We start from the raw sequence: 13,058 nt of genomic DNA on the forward strand, positions 1-13,058 counted from the left end.
ATAATCTCCATACAATAAGCAGTTGCTTCCATAAACTAATAATTTGTCGATATCCCCGTTATGAGAAGAAAATAAGGGCAGTAAGCTTAATGCCTCCTCGGAAGAAAAACCTTCGGAATGATCTCCTTCGGAAAGCTTCCGGATAATAATCTCCATGGAATAAGCAGTTGTTTCAATAGGGTAATAATTTGTCGATATCCTCATAAGGGCAGTGAACCCAGTACCTCTACGTAAGGAAAGCCTGCGAATAACAGTCTCTGTAGAATAAGCAGTTGTTTTAATAGGTAATTAATTTTTCAACGTCCCTATCAATAACTGCTACAACATCAGCTATTGTAAATCAGTTGACACTGCACAGGCAATAAAAGTCACCAAGGCTTTCTAATAACTGTACCCTGGTTGTAAGGCTGGGTAGAAGATAATTTCTCAGTTTAAATCGCCATTTGGGCAATTGACCCCAAGTCCCTTAGATAATGTGCAGTCCATCATTGAACACTTTGCCAAGGCGGCCTAGGATTTGTCTGTTACTAATGGGTGACAACTTGTCCCGCTAGGTTATTCCCACGGGTTACTTCCGGCTCGTGGCAACGGACGGGACAGGCCGCAAAACCTAACTGTTAGGCAAGTTATTACATTACATTCGTATGTTATTGTAAACTATAAGTTGTCAAAGCTATTGTCTGCATCCAGGAAGAATACAGTGAGATAGTATTCCGTAAATGAAATTACTCTAAACGGAAATAAGAGGTTTGTGTAGCAGGTCATTGCGATATCGCGAAATGTCATTCATTCACAGCCTATCTAATGACCGACCTAATAGCCTACCTGCTCTCTGTACATACACGTTCCAGTTCTCTGCGTTGCGTGATAATGTCCATGTGTAACATGGGGTGTTTCAGGTTCGCCACGCAATATCACTTCGATAACACGAGCCTAGCTTCTATGCAATAGTAGCGGCGCGCGTGCCCTTGGATAAAAAGCAATAGCAGATTAGATAGTCTGGAAAAGTTGCTCGGGTGATTGGACAAAACTCCTTCAGCCGCACCCTCTCTTTATCATTGAGCCCTGTCAGCCTGGCCACTGCGGCTGTGGTTGAATGCCCAGCCACGATGCGGCGCCGTGTTGATCCTTCTGGGGCGAGCTGCCTCATCGCACACGCGTATATATGCATTAAAGTGGACGCGCAGCTTTCGCCTTGATAGTTGGGGCCCTCTATGTCTATACCTATTTTACTCGTTTCCGATCATACAGGGAAAGCTACATATCCTCCCATGCCATAATGTCAACGGACCCTCGCCATGGGGCGGCTGCCCACTCCTCTCAAGAGAGCGTGTTGATGTTGCGCCGCCTCGTGGAAGCGCTCCCAGATGAGTACCAGGAGGCATTCGGAAAATGCACGACCGGCGACGAGGTACTTAAGGATCTTCAAGATTACGGAACAGCATGGAACACTCGCAACCGTAAACTTGGTACCTTCATTCGGGTGATGAAGCCCTTCTTCACCGCCATGGACGTATTTGTCTCATGCGACCCGTTGCATGCTGCGACATTATGGGGCGCCCTTCGAGTGGTCATCGCTGTGTGTAACGCTCTGCAAGTTGATTGACTGCAACGTAGTTATCTAACCGTGCTAGCTTGGCATCACTTTTCATGAGTTCTTGGACAAGGTTACTTCCGGCCTCGAAAAGATGGCAGCCGAAATTGAGTACCTCGATGAACTCAATTCTATTTTTGGAAAATTGGAGCGCAAAAGATACCAAGAGATGGAAGACACAATTAATGAAGAACTTAATAAGAGAATGATGGAGGGATGGCTTGAACAAGAGCTGAAAGAGAAGAGGGATCAAATGAGGGAGGAGCTGAGCGTGGTAGCACAGACTGCCATTCAGAAGGATTACGAGCAGCTTGCAAAGTCCTCGCCACGCAGTCAGGTATTGCTGCAGGATATGTTTGAGAAGATTCTTCAGTTCTTGATGGGTGTATTCAGGATATTTTACCATCCGGATGGAAGTGAGTACACTCACATTGCAGATGTTGAGCATCTTATTGAGTTTATTAGGGTCGAAGAGCGCAATGCGAGTTGTCGCCAAGACGGTTTGGCACCCATTTCGGTTTGACGAGACCATATCACGAATGAAGGAGCTCAGAGAGAGAATGAACATGGAGATTGTACTACTGAATCTGAAGTTGTCAAAAGATACGAAAGACATTGCGGAAGCTAGTAAGTTGGAAGCAGTTGCTGAGAGTACGCGGGCAAAAGCGAGAGGCGACAAACTTGACAAGTCTATGAGTAAACTGGAACAAATGGCCGAAAAGGAAGCAAGATGTAATAGACTTCTTCTCGAGTGAGATATTCATGAAGTTTCTGCTAACTGAAAGATAGATACGTTCCTTCACCGTGTTCGCGAGTGGTTGGATCCCCCGTCTTTTGCCGATAGATACGAAGATGTGGCATCACAGTGTATGGAAGGGACCACAAGCTGGCTGCTTGAACATACAATTTTCCGCGCGTGGCTGCAAGATGGCAAAAAGGCTCGTGGAGGAAGCCTATGGGTGCGTGGTAAGTAATATTTGGTTCACTGTGTATGGGCTTTTTAAATCACTAACAAGCCAAGGCAACCCTGGCTCGGGAAAATCGGTCCTAGCAGCATCCACCATCCAAGAGCTGAAAGGACTCGGGTCATCAAATCCAGTCTGCTACTTCTTTTTTAACTCAACTCAAGATATCATCCCTAATACCGCCTCAACCGCATATCGAGCGTTACTCTCTCAGATTCTGCAGTACAGGATAAATGATGATCAAATGAGAGACACTCTCGAGTTTGCCATGTATTTTCAGTCCCCTGGTCAAAAGACTGCTTCTAAGAAAGAAATTGATGATCTCATGGAGTTATGTTTGCACTCGGACGATAACATCTATCTTGTATTGGACGGACTCGACGAGTGTGAAGATTCGCGAGAGCTAGTAGAGAAGCTACGAAGACTCACAGATCAACCGACAACCCGCCTGGCTTTATTTTGCCGACCGACATTAACGTGGCTTTCTAAACGAATTTCGAGTCTACAGATCATAAGTATCGATTTATCGAACAACGACGATATTCAGCACTACCTTCGACAATCGTTGAAAGACATGAAGAGCGAAGGCCTCCTGTCGAAGTCGCTGGACTACAAAGTCGTCGCCAAAACATTGACGCGACGAGCTGATGGGATGTTTTTATGGGCTAGATTGATGGTTACCTATCTCAACTCGCCTGCACTCTATCCTGCACAACGTACACAGGCGATTAGCGAAATGGATAACCCAGAAGGGCTGGAAGTGATGTATGAGCGAATCTTGCGTCTCATTGAGGGAAGCAACAAGTCTATGCATAGACTTGCTGGCCAAAGCTTTCTCTGGCTTTCCTATGGGAAGCGTCCACTGATACCTGCAGAGCTCGAGAGCGGCCTTGTCCCCTTTGACGCGAATCCTAACGAGGAGGAGGCCTGGAAGTTACCGGAATTCGAAGACGTAATTGTCAGAGCCTGTGGAGGACTCGTCGAACTCAGTCCAAAGTCTATCGAGTTTCTGGGGAACACCTTTCGTCCTCTCCGATTCATCCACGCATCTGTAAAGGAATACTTCGCCAATTCCGAGTCAACATCAAAGAGTGGGATAATTCCACCGCCTCCGCTTATTGCTCATGCGCGGTTAGCGACGATGTGTCTTAAATACTTGATATATCGCGTTCCATCCCAGCCACTGTCTGGAAAGCTCGGAAACAATGTTGCCCCAAAAGATCTCTGGTCAGCGTTTCCGTTTAGCAATTATGCCATGGTCAGATGGACATCTCACTTGGTGCTCACTATACAAGACAGCCACTACAAAGAGGCGAAGCCAGAACTGCAAGTTCTATTCTCAACACTGAAGCAGTTCTTTACGCAGCCAAAGGTCCTTATGGCCTATATCGAAGGCTGCTACACCTATGGCGAAGCCCCAAATGCAGGGTCTCTTCGCCTCTGGGCAGAAAGTAGCTCATCTGGCATCTCATCAAAGCCGGAAGCTGAGATTCGCACAACAATTGTCGAGTTTAGCCATTTTCTTGACAAGCTAGAGAGTGATTGGGGAAGAACACTACGGAACAACCCAGCCAGTATCTGGGAAGAAGTCACCGCCTTTACACCAAGTCCACTTCTTCCGAAACATGGCGGTATTTCTGTTCGTTCGTTGGTACCAGCTCCGTACAAAAAAGCTGGCTTATCTAAAGATCCAATAAATCGTCTCACACAAGTTACTTCTGACGGCCTATACCATGTTACCTTGGGCGTGTATACTTCAAAGTATGTGTTCTGTATAGTTACCACTTCGTCTATTCTACTAATCGTTTAGCAGGAAATTCGAGCGTCATGACAAGAAAACCCTAGCCGATAAGCTATGCGAAGACAAGTCTTTCTCTCGGGGATGGATTGTTCGGTATGAGATCAGCCAACTAAGTGATCAGCAAGTTGTTGCATCTTTGGATATCCCTCTCCCGGAATTCGACGTATGGGCGCGACTTTGCGAAACGTTGCTACGCGGCTTTATCCAAATTCCCATATCAGTCAGCCGAGATTCCCGATTCTTCACCGTGATGAAAACCCTCTACCATGTCAAACTGGAGGGGAATAAATTACGGTACGCTACGCACAGCCTGCCAATTGAACTTGACATCTTCGGCAACACGGAACATAAGTCTCAAGGCTACCGGAAATCTTTGGAGGAATTGACCTACAAAGATTTCTCGCGGTATTATAAAGACAACCTGAGACGAGTATCGCTCTATTGGATATACCTTGACGACTATGGGGAGAATTTATGCTATGCGTCTCAGGAGAGGGCCGCTCCAGTTCGTCTGATGGTATTCAAGATTCATGTGTCTTCTTTTAGTGAAGTCAAATTAGAGACAACAAAAGTCGCGGAGCGCCAGTTTTGGGCAAAGGGTATCAGCACGGTTTACGAGGATCGCGACGACAAAGAATTTGAGATGTGTTTCCACCCGTTCCTGCCCGTACTAGTTTACGCTGGTGCCAAAGGAACATATGCCTGGAACTTCAATACCAGTGAGATATATCTTGACCTCAACTACGTTCAGAAATACTAATTGTAATAGACATGTCACAAAAAGTTGGCCATGGAGCAGCTGATGTGGCTTTCCTCTCCTGCTCAGAAACGGGTGAATCGTGCATCCTGACACCGAGAGGCCAGCGTCCCGAGATCATTCCAATCCAATCTGCCTTGGCTGCCACAGGAATACCGGAAGAAGATTTGCGTCCTAAACTCAAAGATGCTAAGGATGCTGAACAATCGGTTCTCTCAGATGGTGCTATGACGGCTCCGCCTGATGATAGCAGACTCATAACGAAGGATTGGACGCTGACGCAGGCCATGTCTGGCCATGGAAAGCCGTTGACGAGCAGCAACATGATCGTAGGACCAAGTGGCATTATAAAACACGTCTCAGTCGTAAACTCGGGCCTAACAACCAGTCTTCATCTATGGAACAAGGATGGGCGAGATGAATCCATGGTTCTCACACGGCTTCCGAACTCTGAAGGTGCCGCCTCAGCGAAAGTCAGCGTCATTAGATCGCTCAGCGAGGAGGAGCCGGTTCAGATTATTGTAGATAAAACGGCGGATACTTGGAGCAACATCACTCGAGCTGAACCTGCGGTATTCCCAGTCATGGTTGAGAGAGATATTCGAAGCTTTTCTACTCAGACAACCATCAGTGGAAGCTCTCAGAATGGCCATGCGGCACTTCCTGGGATAGCCGAAGGAGACAGCCAAAGCTCTTCTGCCCAGACGAGCGTTGATGCCAATTTAGTAGCTGCAGGTAGGTCTGGTGAGATGCCTCAAACTCTACCTGCTGTGTCTTCTATGCAAGACGAAAGAGATCTGCAGAATTATATGAATTGGAAGGATGATAATGCGGGGGAATCTAAGAATAATGGGCACAGAAGCCGACTGAAGAGGTTTTTGGGAAAGATGAAGTGCTTATAATATGTACTACTCAAACAATGTGTCCAATTGCTTATAAAAATAGAATATGTTACAGTACATAAGGAAACTATTAAATATATTTCTTTCCCGCCACCAACTCTACACTATCTCCTCTCCTTCGAATCTGGTATCCTGCATACCACACGACCATGGAAATATGTATTACCAAGACAACGATGGATAGTATTGTGAGTGTAGACCAGTCACCGTACGGGTCTGGCACATGCCACCAGTCAAGATTGGGCTGAATCACGCCGATGGATGCGAGGCCGACGAGCTGGCAGAGGGTGGCTGAACAGAGAATGAAGATACTCAGACCGATGGTTGCCGAGTCTTTTGTTATGAAGTTGACGGTATACCAGAAGTTGTCTATATATAGAATGTTAGTTGCGCTATCTATCTTATAGCTGTTTATTGACGGACCAAATGCGACATCCCTATGGCCAACTAGCCGGGGCCGGGAGAAGTTCACTGTCATGCTTGCAATAGAGGCTATCATGAGCAACGTATGGACTTTGGTAGTGAACTGAAGAGCCTTGAGGATGCTTTCTAAGTCAAAGACCGCCCAGGCCCAAGAAGTTGTCCATGTCGACTCATCTGTCCAGTATACGTGAAGAAAGAGAAGCCGAAAAATGCCAATAATGCTTATGCTGGCTGCGAGGAGGTGAACAGCCCATTCCAAGACAGGGCTTGAGAAAAAAGATTGGCTTAGCACGACTCTATCCTCGCAACTCTTGCTTGTATTTTTAAGAAAGCTTTTTGACCCGGTCCCGGCGTGCGAGTCGCGTTTATTGTCCTCTTGCTTTTCTTCGATCTCCTCCTTCACTTTGCTCTCAAGGTTCTCGGATGGCATAGCTTGTTTGTTGGAGGTATCCATCTCTCTGTTAATTGACACGCGATTTATGCATGGCGAAGCAATGGTTTCCGGGAGATTGAAAGGAATAACCCTACATGTAGACCGAGAGTGCGGCTACTCTGTCTTGCTGCGTTACATCTTCGCTTCCCAAAGGAAATTTGGAGGCCGCCGCGTTGAAAAGTAGGTAATAGCCCAGGCTTGCCCGGTTGGTGGAGCCACTACGGCTCATGGATCCCATTTCAGATCATGGTGCTCAACCCTGGTTGTCTTTAGCGATGGTTCCACTTGGCCAGCGCCGCACGGCCAGCAACCCGGTGCTTCTCGGCGCCGATCTGGGGAGACTGGCCAAGAGGTCGTTGAAAAGCAACGTTGTGAAGTGATCTTTTGCGCGTGAGATAGAGTTGTGGGGAAGCCATCTTTGGGGCGTGTTGTAGTGATAAGCCAGTCTAGATTCCTTGAGAATTCCATGCAAAATGACATCTCAACGAATTTAGGCAAAAATACCAGATTTAAGGGTGTGTAAGAAAGTACCACACATTGGAAGACATTGCTATGCGGAACATCACCAGAATTGCTATTTTACCCTTGTACAACAGAGGCTTAAGTAGAATTCGTATCCCGGTTTGCTTAGCGGCGTCCTTCTAATTGTAAGGTTCAGGTTCTGTTGGTGTCTAGCCTCTTAAGAGGGCATTAACTCGTTATTAGTTATTGGCTATGAGGCAGCTTATGGGACTAGACAACCAAGATGAAGCCTTATGCTGATAGTGATCGCTTTAGCCATTTCAGAACAGGACCTGTAATAAAAGCAACAGCCTGGATACCCCGCAAAAGGACACATTTCAAAATACAGTCAGCGGAGATTTCTTACTAATGTTATTGAAGTCATTCTGGTAGTCGCCGTAGTCATCAGAGATGATGTGACTCATGAGTCCTCTAGCCGCAGCTAATCCAAGGTAAAGGTTGGTCATGGTGGACAGAAGTACATGTATATAAGGATTAGACTTGCACTAATCAACCACAGTATTCACTGGTCTCATCAGCTGCAACAAGACCTTGTATTTAATATTCTAGTTAACTATCAAGAACTGATCAAATGGCTCTAGAAACACCTTCATTGGAGTTAACCAACCACCTCAAACAGCTCTATCACGCCTATCGGCATACCAAAGATATAGACCAAAAAGGCAACTTCTTTTCTTCTGTCTGCCACCAAGTGTGCCGGCCACAGCCATCATTTGCAGCGCGCAATAGAGAGACTATTGTGCAGTATCTTCACGAAACTGCAGACAAGGGCACTAACACCTCGTCATCAAATACCGACGCAACAAACAACCAGTCAAAGAAGGGCTATTACACAATCCGGCCTGTGCGAGAAGATGAGTTTGAGTTTGGAACCGATGAACAAGTTGTACCAGCTGGGTTTGCGACAGCAAACGAGCTCAAGCAAAAGGCAGAATCTGAGGGATGGGTGGGTATGAGAGTCGATTTGTGGGATGTTGAGGTAGGAAAAGAAATCGCTGAACAGCGACTAATTAAAGTACATTATTGGTGGAGAAAAGAGGAAGATGGCTGGATACAGATCTTGCATGATATTTTATCTATAGGACCGAGGGATGGGACCGAAGGCAGCGACGGAGACGTGCTTGAGTGATAATCTTCTAAAATCCCGGGTTTATTTCGGAGGTTATTAAAGTTCCACTACGTATTAAATAAGACTATGATATATCTTATGACTTTCGCGATTATTAGTTAAGGGCCTTGTATACTCCATATATCAAGATTGATAGCTAAAAAATGTGTGTCGTTAACTTATTTATAGTCTATCGCCATATATCGATAACAATATTGATCTTTTTATGCTCATATATTCATCTTCTTTATTGCGCAATGGCAACCTAGCCAAACTCTCCAGATGGCCCCGCATCAATAGGCTCTTAATCATTCCTCTCCGTCCATGGACTTAGCGCATCTAGAAACCTGGTATGCGCCGCAGCGTCGCCAGTCCTCTTCAATACTTCCTCATACTCCTCAGTGCCCAGACACTTAAAGAAGAGCAAAATAGCAGCCCACATGAAATCAGTGTAGCTGACAGTATCGCCCAAAAAGTAAGGCCCGGAAGTCTCATTGAGCAGCGCCGTTATCTCCCGCGCAAACGGCTCGGATCTCTCAAAGGCGCCAGGGGATTCCTTCTCCCCATACTCGGATAGCGGCATGCCTACGTCCTCCTGGCGTGTATTGAGAAAGAACTCGAGGCTTTGCTCTCCCAGGATCTTCTGCGCTACTCCAGGGACGTAAATTGGGCCTAACTCGTTCATGAAACCGATCATACTTTTCCTGAACCGGAGCTGCGCTGGCGTGTTCAAAGCCACTTTTGGCTCTGGATGCTTCTCTTCCATGATATCGGCGATTTTGTACGAGTCCATGATGTAGGAACCGTCGGGCATTTGCATCGCTGGGAGTGTAAATTTGGGTCCCCTTTCATTCGGGGGGACGCTGAAAATTGCCAAATCATCAATAACGATGTTCATTGTTCGTGCAATCCAATATTCACTTACTGCTGGTTGAGTCGCGGCCCGATGTCGGGATATTCAACCTGCCATTGTTAGGCTTAATGACGCCGGTTTACATGTCTTTGACTTACCCATTCTGTCTTGTAGTCGAGGCCCTTGTAGTTAAAAAGTAATCTCGCTGCCTATTGCCTTAGAATTCACGGCCTATCGCCCAAACTTGATGTGTCAGACATACTCCTCCAGATGTTCATCGACCAGCAAACGCGTGGTGCTTTGGTGGGGATGTCGAGCAGTGTGTAAGTGCCGGATGACATATTGCTGGCTACTCCGCGCCCTTGATTTATATAGGAAATGGAACAAAAGTTTCGCGACAGCGCAGTGAAGTGAGGCTTGAGTAGACGAGGACAAGAGGACGAATGGATAGATAACAAACATTGAAACCTTTGAGTGCATAGCCACGAATCCTTCAATCGACTACCTAGGTAGGCCTAGCAGACCCATCAATTTTATCATGAACGGGGCCCCATTCTCCTAACTAAATACGTCCAAGCAAGCACATGGATCCGGGGAGGAGTTGCTACTAGAACTGACCATTGCCATCTCAGTTATGTTACCGGACATGGCTGAAACCCGAAGTGTGGACGTTCTATTGCATTTTAGATGAACTGCTTTATTTTTCCCTTGATCTATGTATAGCGTAGATTGATACTGCAACACGGAAAAGTGTAAGTCTAAGTTCGCTACCATTACAAGCTTATTAGCGACAGTTCTAGGGCATCTTTAATAACGAGTTGCCTATTAAGCTTAATCGTCAACCCGCAATGGCTAAAATGTTAATGTCCATTCCTACATCACATGATGCTTAGGGAATAACCTATCGGTTACAACTTCCAGAATCCAATACGCCTGCGCGCATGCAAGAAAATACCTCAAATTAGAAGACGATTACAAGAAACCATGGGTCGGGGCCAAGCACCCAATCCAAAGAGTCCAAAGGTAGGCGTATTGCCCTAAAATTGATTACAGTTCTAACATTAGAGTCAATAATAGTCGTTTGATATACAACCAATTCCTGAATATATAGACTTCTCTAACGCCAGAAAAGCTCCAACTTATGTGGAAGGAAAAGGTCAGAAAGTGTATTGGCGGAATTCCTGGGTCAATGTGTATGACAAGGGGGGATTGGTATGGAACATGTGATGGATTTGTAATCCTACCCGCGGATACAGTTATATTGATCAGTGAAAAGGATGGAATCATTCTAGAGAAGTGAGTAAGAGCGAAAGACGTTGTTTGTACAGTATAAATTGCTTCATATCTAGCTTTCTCAACACTTGAGCACAATCTTTCTTACTTACATGTGCCTGCGAACTTTGATCGGTTTACCTCTCAAAATTCCTTGCGACAAAGCGGTCTATTACAGAATGTATAGAATGGAGGTCCATTTGTATTTATTTAGTGGTTAGGCTTTGACTTCTCTGTCCCATACCTCTAAAATCCATCCTCCTCCAACATTTCGAGATCTCTCTTGAGGTTGGTAGTCTTATAAGACTCCCAATCTTTGTTTGCGGTGTATTTGAAAGAGTCCCATAGGTTCGATGCGAGTAAGTCGGTTTTGTCCTCTATATCTGGCTTATTCAAGTCCTCTGTCGCAGTGCTGGGCAGCCGAACTCCTTGGTCATATTTGAAGAACCCAGTCTTGTCCCATGTTTCTTTGACTCGACGAAGCTTATCGGCGTTGTCGCCGAAATAAGCTCTCTCGTAGAATTGTCTCGGAAAATCGCCGTCAGGAAAATTTATAAAAGCAGCCTCGCCGTTAAGAGAGAGCGGCCTCAGAGCCTTCTTGACTTCTGCGTGAAAGGACCTCATGTCCCTTTCCATCCACTTATCTGTCCATTCTACTGTGACGTAAGCATGGTAAACAGCTTCACGCCAGAAAAACGCCGAGTCAGTTGGCTTCCTTTCTGTTGCCTTGCCGCCAGAATGAATCCAAGTAACAAGGAAGTTGACGTTTTCCCCGCGAAACTGACTTCGGAACTTTTTCTGCAGACTTCGAATTGTGGCAGTGATATCTTCAATCTTTGATCTTTCGTTGAAACAAAAAGAGCTAAAGAGCTCGTATGTCTTGTTGGTTGGATAGGCCTTTTCGGTCTCCTCTAGCCATTGGTTCACCAAGGTCTCGTAGAGGAAGCGTGTGGACGGCTCAGGTAGTACTCTTCGCTTAAGTTGAGTCTTTAATTCCTCATCTTTAATGTGCTTGTCGATAGTTTTCTCGTAGCTGTTTTGACTGCCATCATAAGCGACGATGAATCGAATGCCGTCGGACTTTTGACTAAGGTCACAGATCCAGGTGCTGTCGATGGTAATGTTCTTAGGCCAATTGGTGGTATAGAAGTCGTTCATCGTAGAGATAGCCTCATCAGAAAGTGCGCCATCAGAAACTCCGTCATCGCAAGGTAAGTTAACAGTTTTTTCCTTGTTGGGTTTGGGAAACCATTGATACCTGCCCGCGACCACAGTTCCATAAGCATTCTCCAGTTCCTGGACTTTGAGCTTCATTTGGACTAAGACTCCAAAATTGCCTCCACCTCCTCCTTGAAGGGCCCAGAATAGCTCACCTTCCTTAGATTTCGGATCATCGGTCTTCTTCACAGTAACCAGGTCTCCTGTTGCTGTTACAACAGTTGCCTCTTCCAATGTATCGCATCCCATTCCAAAGCTTCGCGTAAAAGGCCCAAGACCACCTCCAAGAATGAACCCACTTACACCAACAGTAGGGCAGCGTCCACCGTTGATGATATAGCCTTCATGCCCCCCATTGACGAGCGTCTGGTAAACATGGCCCCACTGGCAACCAGCATCCATGGTGACAGTCTTCGACTTTATATCAAGATTGACCTTGTTCATCCTTCTAAGATCCAGCGAGACACCCTTGAAGGCAGTAGAATGGCCTGCATAAGAATGGCCATTGCATTTGATAGTGAGATTGACTTTCTTGGAAGCTGCTTCTTTGACAATAGCCTGAACATGTGCAATCGTCTCGGGTTGCACCACGCAATCCGGTCTCGAGAAGCGAAACAGGCGATTCGAAGTGGCAATAGCACGGTCATATTCTGGTTGTCCCGGTTCAAGAACTGGAATGTTTGAAGATTTGAAGAGCTGCCGGGTTACCGACCGGAGCATACACAGGGAAGCCCGCATCTTCAAACCAGCATGAAGTCGCACCCCGCGATTGGGAAAGCGTGGTGTGGTATCATCATCAAAGACTGTTCGCCTTGGAAAACTGTTTCGTTTTTATACTCCGACGATAGCCATTTTAAGAGCCTCATCTCACGACTCTGGCCCCCGCGAACAGTATCAAGTACAATTCGAGCTGCGGCACACAAGCGGGGATATTGCATCAAAATGGAAAATAGTGCAGTATGATGGATCAGATTTATCCTCCGGTCGTTTGTCTCTCTAAGACGGCAATTGGACTATTTGCAATAGCGAGTACTAGCGCCGGCATCATATTGGTGGCGGATTCTGGCAATAATACCACGCCAGAGCGACCCTGCAGATTTTCATACGCATCAGCCAGCCACAATATGTCTTTCAGCCGTCTTTGAGCGCCTTCGGTAAAGAGTACGCAGCTTTGTTTGGTCAGACATCTTCCCCACCAAGTTACCGAGTC

At 46.2% G+C, this 13,058-nt stretch overlaps 5 protein-coding genes across 5 annotated transcripts; 2 read left to right on the forward strand and 3 right to left on the reverse strand.

Annotated features, from left to right (window-relative positions):
• Positions 1-987: 987 nt before the first annotated feature.
• On the forward strand, positions 988-6,087 carry V8C40DRAFT_244209 (uncharacterized protein). Its single transcript, XM_083215605.1, has 7 exons — positions 988-1,579; positions 1,635-2,010; positions 2,060-2,326; positions 2,384-2,560; positions 2,616-4,320; positions 4,373-5,079; positions 5,130-6,087. Exons 1-7 carry the CDS (start codon positions 1,280-1,282, stop codon positions 6,017-6,019), a joined length of 4,422 nt encoding a protein of 1,473 aa, XP_083073705.1. The 5' UTR covers positions 988-1,279; the 3' UTR covers positions 6,020-6,087.
• Positions 5,951-7,059, reverse strand: V8C40DRAFT_244212 (uncharacterized protein). Its single transcript, XM_083215606.1, has 2 exons — positions 6,443-7,059; positions 5,951-6,388 (listed from the first exon to the last, which is right to left on the reverse strand). Exons 1-2 carry the CDS (start codon positions 6,894-6,896, stop codon positions 6,090-6,092), a joined length of 753 nt encoding a protein of 250 aa, XP_083073706.1. The 5' UTR covers positions 6,897-7,059; the 3' UTR covers positions 5,951-6,089.
• Positions 7,060-7,771: 712 nt separating this feature from the next.
• On the forward strand, positions 7,772-8,594 carry V8C40DRAFT_244213 (uncharacterized protein). The gene has a single exon (XM_083215607.1). The coding sequence runs from the start codon at positions 7,969-7,971 to the stop codon at positions 8,524-8,526; it is 558 nt and encodes a 185-aa protein (XP_083073707.1). The 5' UTR covers positions 7,772-7,968; the 3' UTR covers positions 8,527-8,594.
• A 215-nt stretch (positions 8,595-8,809) lies between these two features.
• Positions 8,810-9,699, reverse strand: V8C40DRAFT_265523 (uncharacterized protein; the record flags this gene model as incomplete). The annotated part of the gene is made up of 4 exons (XM_083219665.1): positions 8,810-9,368; positions 9,431-9,468; positions 9,517-9,563; positions 9,621-9,699. The coding sequence occupies 4 exons, from the start codon at positions 9,697-9,699 to the stop codon at positions 8,810-8,812; spliced, it is 723 nt and encodes a 240-aa protein (XP_083073708.1).
• A 1,042-nt stretch (positions 9,700-10,741) lies between these two features.
• On the reverse strand, positions 10,742-12,763 carry V8C40DRAFT_244222 (FAD-dependent oxidoreductase). The gene has a single exon (XM_083215608.1). It carries the CDS (start codon positions 12,584-12,586, stop codon positions 10,877-10,879), a length of 1,710 nt encoding a protein of 569 aa, XP_083073709.1. The 5' UTR covers positions 12,587-12,763; the 3' UTR covers positions 10,742-10,876.
• Positions 12,764-13,058: the final 295 nt, after the last annotated feature.

The sequence above is a fragment of the Trichoderma camerunense genome (genome assembly GCF_050948025.1).
Source record: "Trichoderma camerunense strain CBS 138272 chromosome Unknown V8C40scaffold_8, whole genome shotgun sequence".
Classification (NCBI taxonomy): Eukaryota; Fungi; Ascomycota; class Sordariomycetes; order Hypocreales; family Hypocreaceae; genus Trichoderma; species Trichoderma camerunense.